Below are 18321 nucleotides of genomic sequence, written 5' to 3' on the forward strand. Positions count from 1 at the left end.
GTGTGGGCAGGGCCAGGCCCCCTCTGAAGGCTCTAGGGGAGAACCCTTCCTTGTGTCTTCCAGCTTCTGGTGGCTCCAGGCATTGCCTGGCTTATGGCAGCATTGCTCCAGTCTTGGCCTCTGTCGTTACATGGCCTTCTTCTCTATGTCTCTCTTCTGGGTGTCTCTTATAAGAACACTTGTCATTGGATTTTGGTCCCACCTGAATAGTACAGGATGATCTCATCTCGGGAACCTTAACTATGTCTGTAAAGACCGTTTTTCTCATAAGGTCGCATTCCCAGGTTCCTGGAGTTAGGAATGGACAGACGTGTTGGGGTCCTCCATTTAGTCCAACACAGGGCACGTCAGCGTGATGTGATGGGTCCTCATCTGTGTCTGCTGCTTAGTATAGTAACTCACACTTTCTGCGCCCTCCATCCTAATGGAGCTGTGATTTCACTGAATGTTGCTCAGAAAGAAAACATAACACAAAAAAGAGAGCCCAGGACAGAGAAAGGAAAAGAGCCAGCCAAAAGCCATGGAAACCAGAGCTGATGGAGAGTGGCCCCCACTATGAAGTCTGCAGAAGGGCTAAAGAGGTTGAAAAGAGAGCCATGTAGTCATTGATAGCCTTTAAGAGCAGAGAGGAGAATGGGATGGAAGATAGTTGCTTAAGGTGGAAGGCGGGATACATGGCTGGTAGTTAAGATCATGGAGACTGGCGCATATGTGTAGGCCGAGCAGAAGGACAAAGTATACCGGGAATTCATAGTATCAGTGCCAGGAGACAGCTGAGTCTCCGGTCCTAAGAACAATGGAAAGGTCAGCATCATGAGCATGAGTGGAAGGCTTGGCCTTGGGAAGGGGTGAGTAACATTTACTTCCTCCTGGAAGTAAGGAGGAAAAGAAGGGAGGTGACGAGGCAGAGAAGATTTAAGAGGGAGAGGGAAGTTGAGGTATTCATAGGCGATGGCCTGAGATGCCATCTGCATCCATTCGACATTTATTGAGCACTGACTATAAGCCCAGCAGTGTGATGAAAACTGGAAATATGGGAGGGGGGAAAAAAAGCATGGTGCCTGACCCAAGGAGCTCATCATCGGGGAAGGGGCACAGACAGGGAAATGAATGAGGACAGTTTAGGGAGGGGAGGACGTACAGCAGCTAGAGTAGCATGAGCTGTCGCATGAACGCAGAGGAGGAACACCAGCTTCAGCCTGAGAGGCGAGGGAGCCACAGGAAGTGTGCACAGAGAGGCGTTTCACCTGAAGAACGAGTGGGCGGGAGGGGCTAGGTGGAGATGAGGACATTCCGGGACAAAGACACTGCTCTGTCAAAAGGCTGGAATGAGGTACAAGCAGGTGTGTGTGGTGTGGGGTTAGGGTATCACTGGGGGCGGAATTGGAGAGCTAGGCAAGGGCTAGCTCACTCAGGCCACACTTTATTTTGAAGGCAGAGAGGAAACATGGCAGGACTTGTTTTTTCCTTTCATACTGAAGGAAGGTAAGTATGGGGATCGTAGGATCACATTAGGGTTTTAGAAAAATCACTCTGATGGCTGCTGAAGAACAGATTTGAGCCTTTGGCAGACCTTACCATTGAGCACGAGGGGCCACTCAGTGGGTGCTGGAGTTGAGTAGCCTCTTCCACCATCCTCACAGGACAGGTTGGTGGAAGAGTAAGGGAGCCAAACAGGACAGAAGTGATCACCTGTCTCACTTGCAGACCCAGGCAGAAGTGGAGGAGGTGGATGACTGGGTCTCTCCATGGGGGACAATCTGCAGGGAAGACACAGCAGAAGGACCAAGAACAGGGCAAAACTGAGTGCTTGAATGGCTGGTTGAAGTTGCACCGTGAGGTTCAGCTGGGAGGGAGGATGTGGAGCCAGGATGGGTCCCACAGCTTGAGTGGCAAGAAGGATGAAGAACTGCAGGCTGCAGTGAGGTCAAGGAGAGGGGTCAGTGAGAAGTAGACGAGGCCAACAGAAGAGAGTGTGGTGGGGTCTCGGGGAGGACAGGTGGCTTCAGTTGCTGAGAAGGTTGACTGGCTGCACGTCATGTCTGTGGGCTGCAGGTGTGAGGAGGTGCAAGTAGCTGGCGCAAGAGCCATTGGTGTAGCTTCTTGGTTTTGAGGTAGAGTGGCTGCTGCAGCCCAGGAGTCAGGATATCTTGGTTTTCTTCTCAGCTGTCCCACAGATGGGCGATTCACAGTCACTGATAACCTTTTTGTGTGTTTCAGTCTCCTACTTGGAAAAGAGTAAAAACATCTCCCTTTCAATTTCCTTGTTAGAGTTCATTAAGCAGTCAAACTAATGAAATAAAGCCTACAAATACAGGCAATTCAAATCTCTTATATTTAGAATCTTTTATCAGAAAGTACGCCTATGAATACAGAAGCATTTTCTAAACTAAAATACAAACTATCAGCTGTCGTTATGGATAGATGTGTTGACTGATTTTCTCTAGGACTAGCATGAGTCTTGTGGCCATTTGGCTCATGAGAAAATAACATGGTGTGAATGTAAAAGTTGAATCATCCTTTTGCTCCAAAATTTTTTTGTCTTTTTTTTTTTTTTGGTTTTGTCCTTTAGAGTAAGGTCCGTGGTCCTGTCAGTGGAAGCCCAGATAGCATGAATGCTTCTCGCCTTACTCACTCTGGTCAGCTGATGTCTCAGCCTCCTAACGCACCCAACAGCTTACCTGAGTCAGTCAACAAAAGGTATGTCATCGTCAGTAGTGCCAAGTGTAATATTCAGGGGCACATCAGCAGGTTATGGGATGGAAATGCATGTTTATCATCGGTAGACCGTTTTGTCTGTCTAATGGTTTTGTGCAAGTTTTCCTTTGTGTTTGTTCCATATGCTAGGCACTGTGGGGACAAATGTCTTAGAGTACCTCATAACTTGCTAACTACAGTTTTCTTGTCTGAGGGTTGGATTACTAACTGCTCAATGAGAATATTGACAATGCTAGTCAGTCACAGGCTGTCATATAGTCCAGCCACAATTATCTGTTCTTCAAAACCAGACTCCCTGCAGGGAGGGCCCTATTCCTCCTACCTGAGTTCTTGCCTCCTCCCTCTCACCCTACCACTCCTTTGAGTTACCAAGTTACCGTTTTCCTCCCATTGCCGCTCATCACCTCCCATTCATCCCTTCCTTTCACTCCTGTCACCTGGACGACGGCCATAGAGGTAGTGAACAGAACACTTCAGCCCTTTCTGGCAAGGCTTTTTGCTTCCCTGCTTCCTGTCTGTATTGCCTCCAAGCCCTCACTGGTCAAATTAGTCTTCACAAAATGCCATTTGAAGTTATACCTTGGTCAGAAACTAGCAATGGCTTCCCACTGCCTAGAGCAGGGTTCGGCAAACTGCGGCTCACGAGCTACATGCGTCTCTTTGGGTACGTACATGTGGCTCTGAAGTAAAATTGAAAATGAAAACAAAACTATCATAGTTTCATTTATAAAATTTTAAAGGATATTATTCGCATAATGGTGATTTCATTTGTTTTATGGCTCTCGAATAATTTTTAAATTGTTGTGAGGGACAGGATTGGTGCTTCCGTCTCAAAAGTTTGTGACCCCTGGCCTAGAGGATCCAGCCCGAGCCTTTCAGGCATTCACAGCCACCTCACAGAGGCTCTCCAGGTGGCTCTACTGATCCCAGACAAATTCCTTGCTCTAGCGCAGTTTATCTTCAAGTGTGGTCCAGACCAGCAACACCAGCAGCATCTTGTTAGAAATGCAGATTCTGAATCAGAAGCTCAGGGGTGGGGCACAGTGGTCCATGTTTGACAGGTCCCAGCTGATTCTGATGCACACTCAAGTTTGAGAACCATGCCTCTGGCTGGTGCCCTTCCCAGGAGCCGTCCTCCCACCTGGAGGGCACATCTGCTTCTCACCTCTTCCAAAGCCCTGAGCCCACATGCACACAGGGATTGTTCTCTTCTTGACCACATGTGGGGTTTTTTGCTTCTAATTCAGTCCCATATGCATTTACTCAGCACCTTCTATGTGCCAGGCCCTAGGCACTGGAGGTGGTTAAAGTCAGTTCCTGTAGGCACACCTATAAACATAGAAAATAGATTAATGATTGCCTAGGGTAGGTGGGGAAGGGGTTTGGAAAGTGGCTGATAATGGGTATAAGATTTCTTTTTGAGTGATGAAAATGGTTTAAGACTACATTATTGTGATAGTTGTACAACTCTGTAAACACACTGAAACTATCGAACTGTATACTTTAAATGGGTGAACTTTATGGTATGTAAATTTATTTCAATAAAGCTGTTTTTAGAAGTCCTGTTCCTGTATTTGGGGAGTTCATAGCCTTACTGTTTTGGTACTTAATCATATGTGGCCTTAGGTTCTTAATTCTCTCCCTAACCTACTATGAGTTCCTTGAGGATAGTAACCAGGTCTTGCGCCTCTTACGTTGCCCTCTGGAGCTGGCATTGAGCCTTTATCTGAGTAAGCAGCCCCGTAGATGAGGCTAAGCAAAAAAATGCCTTGTGTTCCTTCTATCAGAGTATCACCCTTTGCAAGGTGAGAGGAGTTCCAGGGCACTGTCTTCCTGGATTTGTCATATTCCCTCCAAGGATATCCTCAAAGCTCTAGAAACATCATCCTGAGAGCACAGGTTGCAGACTGTCTCTCCACATCATAGAGCTGAGGTTAGAAAAGGAGAGATGGCTTATACTCTCCTCTATCTCACCATGGCCCGTTCTTGATAAGACACTGTGTTTCTTATCAAAGAAAAGAGAGCGCGCGCAGATTAACAGAATCAGTTCCCAGAACTTGCTTTTCTGCAGATCTCAAAGAACTGTGAAAATCTGGTGAAGTTGCTTGGTTTATATATTTTTTTCCATTTCGAAAATTGAAAAATGGGGGCTGGCCGAGTGGCTCAGTTGGTTAAGAGCTCGCTCAAGAGTGTGAGCTCTGAGCAACAGCAGTTTGATGCCCAGCCCGAGCTGAGCTGCTGCTGAGCTGCCAACAGGTGGCAGGATGGCTCAGCTATAAAAAATAAAAAAAATAAAAAAATTGAAAAATGGGTGATTTGGGAGATATCTTTAGATTTTAGTAGTTTGGAAAGAATAAATTCAGCTATCTAGTTAAGTCTGAAAGAGCTCTTTCACTTTTGACTTTTTATTAAGCAGGGATCTGTTTGCCTTTTCACATTGTGACCAGCAATACTTATGGATGGATTTGGGCTTCTGAAAAGTGCTTAACTACATGAATGAAATCACTAGTCAATGACAAGGTGTCTTAAGACAGAACCAAAATAATTATTATTCAATTTTTAAAATCTGGCAAAAGCTCATTAGCATATATTTTAAACAGTAGTATTATCTCTGAATAAATAATACCACTTTCTAATAATTCGATCATTTTCTTTAGTGAAGAACTGATGGCTGAAGCACATACTCTCTGGAGCCAACTAGAAAGTGCAATGCAAGACACCATGAAAGAACAGGACCAGAGTTTACAGGTAATGAATGGCCTGTGTGAACCCCAGCTACCCCACGTCCTTTCTACAGCAGATGAGAAAAAGAAAATGGGAAGGCAATCCAGTGTTTCCTCAATGTTAGTACACACTTAGGATTTTCTAGTACAGCTGATGCTTGAACAACGTGGGGGTTAGGGGCACCGACCCCCTGCACAGTCAAAAATCTACGTATAACTTTTGACTCCCCCCAGATTTAACTGGTAATAGCCTACTGTTGACCAGAAGCCTCACTGATAACATAAACAGTCGATTAACACATATTTTGTATGTTTTAGGTATTATATACTATATTCTTACAATAAAGTAAGCTAGGGAAAAGAAAATGTTATTAACAAAATCATAAGAAAAATACATTTACTATATTTATTGAAAAAAATTCACATTTAAGTGGACCTGCGCAGTTCTAACCTGCGTTTTTCAAGGGTCAACTGTACGTATTTGTTATTAGGCACAATAATAATGCTAACAATTATTAAATGGGTACAGGTACTTTATGTGCATTATCTCATTTAATTCTTACAACACTTGATCCTTATGAAGAAGGTAATGCTATTCTGAGGCCTTCCCCTGCACCCCTGCAACTTTTTTACTGCTGCTGAGGTTGGGTGGAGGAAGTACTGAGCTGGACTTCAGGGATAAAGCAAGAACCTGTCATGGCCCCGCTTCTTAGGGACTCAGAGCTTAGTAGTATGTAGAACTAGCTTTAGGGAAGCTAACATGAAGAAAAACTAGTCATGATAGTACATTAAGACAAAGGTTAACACTGCTGGGAGTGACACTGAGGGAACACTGAGGGAAGTCATTCCCTCAGATCTTTAAATAACCGTTTCCTGCCAATACAATCACCTGCTAGCTTCCCCCTAACTTCTCAGTTTTCAGAAGAATCAGAGGGGATACCATTAATTGTAATGACCTTTCATTTATTCAAGTGTTATTCTCCAATACTTGGGGTTTTCTGTGTCTTTTATTGCTGCTCTTTTTCCTCTTTGCACTGTATATTTTATCCTTTTACTGCTAATTTGCACCTCTGCCAGAGGACGAGGAGGTTTTATCAGGCCATTTCATTTGGTGAGGTTAGAATTTGATAGCTGAGATTTGCTCTTGGTACCACCTACCCACTGTGAGCATAAATAAATAAAGGCTGTGAGCACAAGTCATACTAAAATTGCCTTTCCAATTTCCATAGTCACAGAATCTCAAGGACTCCAAGCCAGTCCAAAGAAAAGATCCTGTATATAATAGTTTTGAATATGTCAACTTTAGCTCAAGGGTACCCTGTAATAAGAAGACTTGTTAATGAAAGGATCTAAATTTCCTTCTAAATTGTGCTGGTTGCCTCCTGAAAAATAAAAACAACCTGAGGTGTATTGGTGGCCGCTGTATTTTTAACCTGCCTGTTGACTTTCAGTCTCTAGACTGGAGCTGGTTACAGACGGAGGAAGAAGAGCAGAATAGCCTGGAGCAGGTCTCATGACTGCATGGGTGGCGTGGATTACCTGTTGGGGCTGCCTGACCTGATGCTCTCCCACAGTGGCCCCTGCTATAATGATGTCCCAGCAATCTTTGGCGCCCAGGTGGAGATCTTCTCACTTCCCCAGAAGTTGTGACATTCACTGTGGACCAAGGGTGTGGCCCTCCATTGGCTCTGCCAACACTTGTCTGCACACTGGAAGTCCTCCATCACAGAGGCTCAGCAAACGTTGATGCCAGGAACGAATGTATACGGAGACCAAGCCACGGCAGCTACTTTCTCTGCTCTGAAAAAAAGTGCCTAAAGTACAGTTATCCCACAGACCACTGGACAGATGTCTAACGTGACTCTTTCAGGACAAAGTATAACCTGCACTTAGTGCCACCCTGTCCCCTCCTGATGCCTCCTGTCCTCCAGAGACCCTGATCCACCTGTCCTCACAGCTAGTGTTTCACTGGATTTGGCTTTTCTTAAACAGACTTTAAAATCTTGGACTTGGCATGGCCCCATCCTCTCTCTTCCTCTTTTCATTTTACTGCTGCTAAAAATTTCCTTTTACCTACACTTTGGTGGTTGTCCTCCCTTCAGCAAGGTTGTAGGTAAATGTTAAGTTCCTCCTGTCTGTAGTCCTTTCAACCACAGAATGAATCATTAAAGCCAGGATGAAAGAGCAACTCCCTTCCTTTGGATCCTAAAGGTTACCTGGGAGTGAGTTGTCATGGAGAAAAAGAAAAGGTTATCTGTCTACAACTAGCCTGCTGACCACAATGCCCACCTTCTGTCCTTTGTCAGACATATGTGTCTGGTTGTCGTGAGATGGGGAGTTCGTGCCTCTCATATCATCTAGCAGTATTATTAAATTGACTTATTTTAAAAATAGTTTCTATATTTTGTAACATGACTCAAACACTTATACAAGGTTTCACAATCCATTTTTTTAAGTCCTGTGGTTAGGACTTACGAACTCAAAATCCAACTTAATGGAGAATTTTATAAACTGGAATAGTGCCTGGATGAAACAGTGCCATAGCACTAGCACTGCTCTGACATACAAAATTTCACTTTTATATAAAATAAAGCAGGAAAGCAAAACAAGTTCAGATGATCACAAATAGGTAAGTTTGGTTGGAGAAGAAAGTTGGAAGAGAGTAATTTCACAAAGTAGCTTCCATGGAAATACAGCAGAGGGTTTCATGGTCAAGTAAGTTTCAGAAATGCTTCATGGTCTAATTGCCTCTTGGAGATCTACCTTGTAACTGGTACATTAAAGTATAGCAGGTCCTCAAATAACATCGTTTTGTTCAATGTCATTTCACTACAATGTTGATGAGATGCCATAGGAACTTAACTCTTGTTTATATCAATCAGCCTATGACAAAATTGATTTTGTTACATGTCGTTTTGCTTAAAGTTGCAGAACCTATCGATGACATCTTGTTAGTACCACAATTTGTTAAAAGGGTGACAAATCTTAGGTGACCAACTTGTTTCAGTTTTCCCAGAACTTTCCTGGATTTAGCCCTCAAAGTTCTGTATCCCAGTAAACCTCTCAGTCACTGCCAACCCAGGATGATTAGCCATCTTACATTACGTGTGTCCATATCCTGTGTAATTTGAAATATTTGACACTTCAGCAAAATTGCAACTTAGGATACTCATTCAACAAGTACTTATTGAGCACCTCTAGGTGACAGACAAAAATTAACTCCCTACTGTCATGGAGCTTACCGTCCACATTGGTGGCAGAAGGTTAGAGGAGGGAGTAGATAATAGGGAAGTAACACGTGTAAGTTTCAAATAGTTTAAATGCTATGAAAAAATAAAACACAGTAATGGATAGAGAGTGCCTTAGTGGTGTTTGGGAATGTGACAAGGATGTGCCTACTGGGCTGAGATTTGAATGATGAGAAGAAGACAGCCAAGCAAAGGCCTGAACAATAAGAGAAGAGACCTGAAGTAGGTACACTGTGTACTAAATAATGATGTGTGTGTACTTAAAAACAAAGGGAAAAGTGGCAAGAAATTAAGGAGAATTGGTAGGGCTTAGATCACATTAGGACTTGCAGGCCATGGAAAAGAGCGTGGATTTTATTCTAAGTGCAGTGAGAAGGTAGTTAAGCAAATGAATGACATATTCTGATACACATTTTTTTTTTTCAAAACTCCCATTCTCCTATTTGGAGAATGGCCTGTAGGGAACAAGAGCAGAAGCAGGGAACCCACTGAGGAGGCTGTGGCAGTAATTTCGGAGCGAGATCATGGTAGATTGGACTAGGGTAGTGGCAGTAGAGGTGATGAGAGGTAATCCAGTTCAAATATGTATTCTGGAGATAGATCAGACAAGACTTGCTAACAGATTGGATGTGCGGTGTGACTCCTAGGGTGTTGGCCTGATGGCAGGATGTATTAAAGTGTCACTAACTGGAATGGGGAAAAGTTAAGGAGAAGCTAGTGGAGCAAGAATCAAGAGTTCTATGGGACATTTTATCTTTGAGATTCCTATTATGCACAACTAGAGCTATCCTTTAGGCAGTTTGATATATGGGACTAGAGCTTAAGGGAGATCAGGACTAGTACAAATTTAGGAGACTTCAAGTTAGATATGGCATTTACAAAGGTGAAACTGGACAACATGGAAAAGCTGGCTAGAAGATCAAAACCTGAGGCACTTTCCCATGGAGGTTGGAGGGTGGAGGAGGAGCTGGGAAACAACACACACACACACACACACAAAGCAAAAAACAAAACAAACTTGAGAAGTTTGTGGCTAGTAAGGAAGAAGGAAAACGCAGAGCATGTGCTATCTTAGAAGCCAACTGAAAACAAATTATTTCAAGAAGAGAGTGGTTAAGCGGATCTGGTGTTACCTGTCAGTCCAAGAAGGTGAGGAAAGAAAATCGATCATTTTCCTTGGATTTTCTGGCACTGATTTTTTTTTTAAGTTGGCATAAAACTCATAAAAAGTGACTCCACAATTCCCTAAAGTCGTAACTTTCATTATTCAGAGGTGAATAACGTTTTTATTTAATGAGAGATGATCATTCTTCAGAACAAAATAATATGAATATAGCCAGGAATAGAGATTGGATAGGAAAAAAGAACAGAGAAAAAACTAAGATGACTCATATCTAAATGAAGGTGGAAATCAAGGAGTTAAGAAGCTGCAGAATAAAATTAAAAGTCAAGGAATAAGGGGAAAAGACAAATATTTACAAAAACATACAATGTACAAAAAGGGTTATTAGTAATATATTTAAAAACCTAATGACAACTACCCCTTTAGAAAAATGAACAAAGTATATGAATAGGAAATTCACAAAAGAAGAATTACAAATGTCCAGTTAAACATAACTAAAGATGTATACTGATATTGTAAAAAAAAAAAACAAGTACAACCTAATCAAAGAAACTAATTATAGCTACAGCATTATTCCATAATTGAAAAATAATGGGAATTTTAAAAGAATGGTATTAGAAGACTGGAAATGTATGTCCCAAAATATTAACGGTGGTTACAGTTAAGCTGGATGGTTAGATGATCACTGATTTTGATTTTCTCCTTTTATACATTTTTCAGATTGTTTCTATAGCAACCATGTATCATTTTGTAATAAGCTTTTAATTTTACTTACACACAAAGCAACTGCCTGGAATTGACTACTTAGTATAAACCCCAGGAGTTACACTTGTATAATAAAATATTGCTTATGTCACATTTTCATTTCTCAAGCAGAACTGTAAATTTCTTAGATATAGGTCATCAGGTTTTAATGACAATTTCATTGCTCATTATCTAGGTTAAGTACTTCTCCTTCCCTAGTGTTTTTCGCTTTGGCTCATACCGCAAAAGTCAAGGGAATAAAAAATAAAGTATTTTGACATTGGTTGGCATATCTGCTAAAAAGTTTTGTATGGGAGGCTTTCCTACTGGTGGTATATTTCATCCCAGACTTCTGCTGCACCTGGTACAGGAGAACGCCATTGTAGTGGCATTCTATATTCATTGTAGTGGACTGCACTATATAAAGGGTGCCAAAAAACTGTGTACACATTTTAAGAAAGGAAAATACTATTAAAATTTTAATAGTCAATATATACCGACAACAAAAGATGACTACAAGTCATGTGTATACATTTTTTTTTGCACCCCAGTGTTCTTACAGAAAGTTTTGACAATAAGTATGATACAGGTGTGGCCTCCTATCACATAGAAAATACGTCACGCATTAATAACTATTATTCTGTACATATAATATGCACACAGAGCAGTCCTCATATATTCTATCTCCCACCCCTCCACCTTATATAAGCCACCATCTGAAGTTCGATTTCAGAGTCAATATCGGACTCCTATTTTTCCCCTCGTAGGGGGAGGATTTCAGAGACATATACTGGGAAAACATATAATGTCTTAGGGTAAGAATCCAGGTCTTTCCACAGGAACCCTATTGGATTCTGAGTAGCCCACCTTCCTCCAGCCAAATCCACGTTTCAGATCTCCTGCAACCTCTCGGTTTCCTTTTCTCACACACCGAAGTAGCGCCGTCCGAGCCCCGCCCCTTGCACCGGCCCTAGGTTGACGTCACCACGCGCGCCGCGCGCCGCGCCTCCTGTCAGAGGCAGCCATTGTTCAGCGGGTTGCACTGGCTGTGCCGGGGCTGGGCTGGTCCTACCCGGCTCTCCAAGTCCCTACCCCTCCTTAAAGCTGGGAGACGGGGCCAGTCCCTGGCTCTGAGCACTCTGAGGTTCTCGGGTGCAGGCCGCCATGAGCAAACGTAAGGCACCACAGGAAACGCTCAACGGGGGAATCACCGACATGCTCACAGGTTAGCACCGCGCCGGGGGCCGCTGGCTTTCTTCTTTCCTCCCACCCCATTGCCTTCCCTACCTTCTCTCCCGTCCCGACAGCCCAGTGAATGCGATCGGCCCCTCGCAGCAGGTGGTCTTCCGCGCGGATCTGATCTTCTTTCCGCGCCCGTGGCTGGTGGCTCATTGTTAGTACTGCTGGGGACTATCGTGTCACCCCTTGGGCTGCCTTTGGCCTGGCCCGTGTAGTAGTGGTGGTGGTTGGGGGCGAGAGGGGGGGGTCTGTCACTGTCCTTTAAGGAGGCTGTTACGTCCCCTTCCGGGAAACTCTGCTCTCGTTTGTTTACTCGTGGTTCTTGTTCACCTGAGCCTCTTGTTACCTTTTCAGAACTCGCAAACTTTGAGAAGAACGTGAACCAAGCTATCCACAAGTACAATGCTTACAGGTGGGATGGTGCAGCATTCTCTGGTGGCATGCGTTCCGGGATGTATGGCAGTTAAAAGGGCTGAGGGGTCCAGTGGGTATTTGGACCATCTACAAGAGGAGAAAAAAAGCAAGAACTGAGGGTGTTGACTCTGGTGGTACCTTCCAGCAATATTTCTGGGAGAACCCGAGCAGACCGCTGGAGGAACAATTCTGATCAGTTCCCAATCCTGACTGAAAATGGGCTGATACAGATTTTTTCCCGTTATCAAACGTGAATTATTAAAAATACAGTTTGATTTTAAAAGCCGTAATGAAAAACAGTGGATGAGGTCTGTGCTGTGAAATAGATGTGGTTCAAGGAATCACCTTTTTCTATCTGGTTGGTCTGTGGCTGATCCTGTCACCTTTTTGGGTCCCATTTTTGTTCATCTCACCAATGGCCTTATCCTAGACATTATTCCCACGTCTAGCTGGTTCTGATCCTTAGCCTATTAAACATGTCCAAATCCTTCAGCCCTTAAAAGCAAAAACGAAGCAATCTTTTTAACTTCCCTCTAGCTAGCACCTCATTTCTTTCTTCCACTTTACAGTGAACTCTCCTAAATAATCTGTTCCTTCCCTGGACTTCCTCACTTCCTCATCCCTAATCATGCCTTATCTCATTGCAGTATAATTTATATCTTACTATTCTTCTGAAAACGCTCTCTCCTGCATCTCATCTTATTGGACTCTCAGTGACATTCACAACTAGCTCATTCCATTCAAGTCTTACTCTTGACTTCTGTGATGGCACAATCTTCTGTTCTTCCTCCTCTTTTATCTTACCTTTTAATGTTCCCCACAGGTCCACCCTTAGCCCTCTTCTCTTACTTTCATACTTTTTCCCTGGCAATCTTACCATTCATGGTGGCTTTGTGGACTGGGTATGTTAATGACTAAATCTCTATCTCACTGGGCTTTTCTCCAGATTTTTAGGCCTATATTCCCTTTATCTCTATACCTCCTTCCCTTTCCACTCAGCATAATTCAAACATGATCACACACCCTCCTTTTTTTTTTTAACCTCCTGTGACTTCCTATGTAAACTAATTGTACTATGATCCACACATTTTAGGATCTAGAAATCAGAGAGCTATTTAACCCTATAATTGGAGTCACAGCAGGCTTCAGAAGAGGAGGTTTTAGTCTTGAAGGAGTCCATGAAGGGTAAGTGAGATGAAGAACAATTTAGAGAAAGGAAACAAAATGTGCCAAGGCATTGAGACCTGAAGGGTATAACATTTTCTAGGAAGTCATTAATTCAGTTGGCTAAGGGATATTGTTTGAGTGGAAAATAAGATTGGAAAAGCAGGTACCACCCTGCATGCTCCTCCCTTCCTCTATATACATTTCTCTTGATTGTGGCCAAAGTATTCTTTTCAAAATAGTTATGTGATCTTGTTATTCTTCCATATTAAATAATTAAATATTTCCTCTTTACCTTGATAAAGCCCAAATGCATTGTGGCATACAAAAGGCTTTTCCTGATCTAACTCTTCCATTTCAGGCATTGCCCCATTGTGCCAATTATCTGGAATGACTTGCCTTTACTGAAACAATTCCCTCCACAAACTGCCTTTAACCTGCCTTTCCAGACTTGTCATCAGTATTAAGCTAATAGAGAAGTTGAAATTCAAGTCTAAAGGTTTATATGTGCTAAGACTCTAAGACTCCAAACTAAGACTCCAATGATTATCCAATATTTATGCTTTTGACTTAGATGTATGATGACTTTTTATCAGCATTAATGCTGAAGTACATTTAGTATTGAAATTAGACAGGATACCATCCGTTGGCTCCCAGGGTGTACCTAATCTGTCACTGGATTCCTGAGCCAAATATGTGTGGAGATGGGCAAGAATCACAAGTCACTGTCTTATGTGGAACTGAAATATGAGCAATGGAAAAGAGAAAAAAAGAACTGGTAATAAGGACCTAGGGGAATGCAGTTTTAGACAATGAATTTAAAAATGTTCATCCATACTGTTCCTTAGTTATAATAGCTGTAAAGCCACTTGACTAAATTGCTAAATAAATTCTTAAAAAAAAAAAAAAAGCCATCCATAAGCCGATTGGGTATCTAGTAGTTTGAATACTACTAGGTGACAAATTTTTATGAAAGAGAGTTATGAATAATTTCTAAAAACTAGCTATTAAAAAAAAGGCCCAATGATACTTTCCACTTAATCCCAAAAAGGGGAAGCTACTGGTTTCCTATCTTCCTGGTTTTACACATACAATTAAAATCATATTATCCTCAAATGTGAGGATTTTCAAGATATACTTCTAAAAATTAGAGAGGTAGTTGGCCTGTCAGCTCATCTGAGTTTTTTTAATAAGTTTTACATGAATATGGAAAATTAATTATCTTGGTGAAAGTTTAAGTTGTATATTTTCTTTTGTATGTGTATAGTTTAAGAAAAATGAAGATTTTGCTCTATTTCTAATTGGTTTTCCTTTTTTTTTCTTATAGAAAAGCAGCATCTGTGATAGCAAAGTACCCACATAAAATAAAGAGTGGAGCAGAAGCTAAGAAATTGGTAAGTTTAATGAGCAAGTTGATCGAAGAGTTTACACATGTACAAATTTGGTAGACTCCCACAAAATTAAATTTGCCTCCCTGAATCTGCCTTGACCCACACAGGCAGATTTCTTGGAATAATATTTATGCTGTTTCAAACATACTTTTTCAAGCTCAAAGTGTTTTGATTGGGTGAGGAGGTGGATTTAAAAAAACTTAAATGTATATAATTACAATTTTCATTCTCCACTTTCTCCTTATATACATGTACTCACTTTCATTTTCAGCTTGAGTGTAGTCCTGAAGGAGAGTATGGTGACAGAGTGGTATTAACATGTCTGTACCCCAGCTACCTTTTTCTGATCCCCAGGTATAGGAACTTACGTGAGTTAGTGTTCCCAAAGAATCTTGCCTACTAATAATCACATGATTAAACTCATATGTATGTTATGGCAAGTAGTCCTATCCTCTGTAATTTCCATAAAGCCCTGTATAATAGTAATGTTACAATTTCTAGAGGGTCACATCTCTTGGTAATTTGTGATAATATTGCTAAGAATATCCTGGGAAAATTTACCTATTCATAATCAGATTATTCTCGCTCATCTAAATCTCACTAAAAGTCTCTAAGTTCCTTAAAATTAAGGGCCATATCTTATTCATTTTTCTTAAAGACGTCAAACTGACATGGCTTTTGATTTGTCCAGATCCTGCTCGTTATCACCTTCTTCTATTATTCTTTACCATTTGTGTTTCATAAAAGTCCTCTAGAATTTAGGTATTAATATTTGATTGTCCTTAATTTTCTCATGAGAGCCTTCAGAGTATAAACTATAACTGTCCTTATATTTTCATCTTTCAAAGTCTTAACATTACCATAAACCTTGTACTTATGATTGAGTGACAGATTATCCACAGTAGTCATGTACCATACCTTCGCCTTGAATTTATCACTCAATACAAATCATGATCTGGTGTATAGGTTTTAAATCCTTTGTGCCATAAATAGTTCTCAACTTCATTATATCCTCCCCCAAATAGACTAGTCAAGCAAATTATAAATACATTAGACTTTAATTCTGAATTTCTCCATTGGTGAACTGACCCAGTGTTTACTTCAGGAGCCACTTCTGCTTCCATTCTGTTCCCCTTTTTTCACCATTTAATTTCCTTTTTTATGTTAATTACAAATAGCCTGCTCATTTATTAGAGGCAAACCTCTATCAAGCTCTGATGTACATCATCCCAAATCTGAGTTGATATATCCCAGAAAGAACACAAAAGTACCCAAAATTCCTTTTGCATAAGACTGGACTTAATATGAAAATTTTATTATTCCTTTTCACTATTGTTTTAAAACAGACGTTCTGGTGCATATGAGTGCTTTTCAATAATTCTAGAAACCCAAAATTTCCACAGTGTGTGTTGAGCCTTTTATTCCTTAATGTTAGGTATAGAAAATAGCCTGGCCTAAATTGCTTTAGGTTGGTACATATCTTCTCACATAGGAAATGAGAAACCTAAGCAGTTTCCTTTTTCAAATCTATTCCACTTCCTAAACCTTATTCGTTTCCATCTGGTGTTTGCTATTTTCAAAACTTGAATATAGTGTCCCCAGTAGTCTTGGGACACTTATTTAATATTGAATAAATCAAGAATATAGAAGGGTGAAAAAAAAAAGAATAAAACAAACAAAAAAAGAATATGGAGGGTGAACTTAGGGCTCAGAGATAGTAGGAAATAATTGGCACATATGTTGTTATGCATGTTGAACATTTAACTATAAGCATGAAAAAATTCACCTTTGCTAAAAATCAGAATTGCTAAGTAAAACAAGGTGCCACATAGTGCCTATTAAACTATCAAGTATAATATGCTGTATGGATAAAGATGTGGAAAAAAAGACACTCGTTTCCTATTGATCAAAGTGTTAGTTATCCACAGCCTTTCTGAAGGATAATGTGGCAGAATGTTGGAAAATGTATATATACTTTGTCTCGGCAATTCCACTTTGAGGAATTCACCCTAAGGAAACCAACAGAGCTATATGTAAACAAAGATTCATTAGTTCATAATTTTTGAGCACCTGTGTGCCAGGTATTCATCCAGGTGCTAGGATTAAAACAGTGAAAAGACAGGCTCTCTGCCCTCTTAGAGCTTGTATTCTACAGCAGTGCTGTTCAATACAGTAACCATGAGCCACATTTGGCTAGTAAGCTCTTGAAATGTGGCTAATATGACTGAGGAAATGAATGTTTAATTTTAATTAATGTAAACTTAAATTGTCACATGTGGCTGGTGGCTGCCATTTTGGACAGTGCAGCTCTAGAGCAGTGGTTCCTCAGGTTTGGTACCCAGACCAGCAGCATCAGCATCACCTGGGAGCTTGTTAGAAATGCAACCTATTGGATCAGACATTCTAGGGTGGGACTTGGCATTCTGTGTTTTAACGTATTCCCCAGCTGATGCTGATGTATGCAAAAGCTTGAGAACTTTTGTTCTAGAGGAAGTTCATGACAGCATTGTTATAATATCAAAAATTGGAAACCACCTAAATGTTCACCTGTAGGGTATTCATTAAGTAAATAATGGTATTTATACAATGATATACCATGCAGCCATTAAAGATAGTGTAGTTGTATTTATTGATATGGAAATTTGTTCATGATGTGTTTTAAGTTGAAAAAAAGCACTTTACAAAACAGTATGATTCTGTTTTTGTAAGAAAAAGTATGTATATACATATATGGTAACTCTGCTTTTATAGACAAAAGCGCAGAAGAAGTCAACATATAGCAGCTATTAAGTGATAGGTTATAGTTTAATTTTCAGAGTGATGAAATTAACAAGTGATTTTTAAAATAATATTTCTTTATGTAACTATATTTTCTGATTTTTCTACAACCAAAGTTAATTTTTAAAATGCAAGGGTTGTTTAGAATTGTTTTATTAGGGCTTCTCGTTTGTCGATCATTTAGGTATTTTATCTTTGGGAGAATATATTTTTACTGGGGCTCAATTTTCTGTGTCCTTTGTTTCAAAACTGGTTTTGTGACGATCATTTGTTTTTCATTTCTTGTTTTGTACTTTTTAGTGATTCAGTAAGCATTATATTTATATGACTTTTATATTTTCTGTGTAGCCTGGAGTAGGAACAAAAATTGCTGAAAAGATTGATGAATTTTTAGCAACTGGAAAATTGCGTAAACTGGAAAAGGTAAAATTGTAACTTGTTTGCTTATTTGATAATAGTGTCTACCTTTATGGTGACTATCATGGAGCACCATTGCAGGGTGACTGGTGTCACTCACTCTAGTGAGACTCAGAAGGAAAAGAAAGGAGGGGAGTTTACAGCTCTAAGTGTTCCATTTTTTAAAATGTGAATATTATTTCTTTACAGTGTTCACTTATTTTATGTGGCACTTCAGAGACTGTTAGCATATATGAAAGAATTAGCTCTTTAATTTTAGTACCATTCAGAAGGGAGATTATAAACTTGACTTAAAGATGTTATCTTTTAGAATTTCTATGCTTAAACTCTCCCAAGCATTTTTATGTTTCTGTTGCACCCTG

General features: G+C 40.6%; 2 protein-coding genes across 4 annotated transcripts in view; both read left to right on the forward strand.

Moving 5' to 3' along the window:
• The window catches only part of IKBKB (inhibitor of nuclear factor kappa B kinase subunit beta), a 50093-nt gene extending 42574 nt beyond the window's left edge, over window positions 1-7519 (forward strand). For 2 of the 3 annotated variants that reach the window (XM_019649277.1, XM_019649279.1), the window contains 2 exons: window positions 2573-2700; window positions 5376-5592. In XM_019649277.1, the coding sequence (XP_019504822.1) occupies window positions 2573-2700; window positions 5376-5577 (330 nt within the window). In that variant the 3' untranslated portion in view covers window positions 5578-5592. Of the gene's footprint in view, window positions 1-2572; window positions 2701-5375; window positions 5593-6892 lie in introns of those variants that run through there. The other variant, XM_019649278.1, reaches the window with a different exon arrangement.
• Window positions 7520-11560: 4041 nt separating this feature from the next.
• The window catches only part of POLB (DNA polymerase beta), a 32698-nt gene continuing 25937 nt past the window's right edge, over window positions 11561-18321 (forward strand). The window contains exons 1-4 of the mRNA XM_019649241.1: window positions 11561-11781; window positions 12150-12207; window positions 14701-14767; window positions 17891-17965. Of these exons, the coding sequence (XP_019504786.1) occupies window positions 11721-11781; window positions 12150-12207; window positions 14701-14767; window positions 17891-17965 (261 nt within the window). The 5' untranslated portion in view covers window positions 11561-11720. The remainder of the gene's footprint in view (window positions 11782-12149; window positions 12208-14700; window positions 14768-17890; window positions 17966-18321) is intronic.

This window comes from Hipposideros armiger, unplaced genomic scaffold (genome assembly GCF_001890085.2).
Source record: "Hipposideros armiger isolate ML-2016 unplaced genomic scaffold, ASM189008v1 scaffold_131, whole genome shotgun sequence".
NCBI classification, from domain to species: Eukaryota; Metazoa; Chordata; class Mammalia; order Chiroptera; family Hipposideridae; genus Hipposideros; species Hipposideros armiger.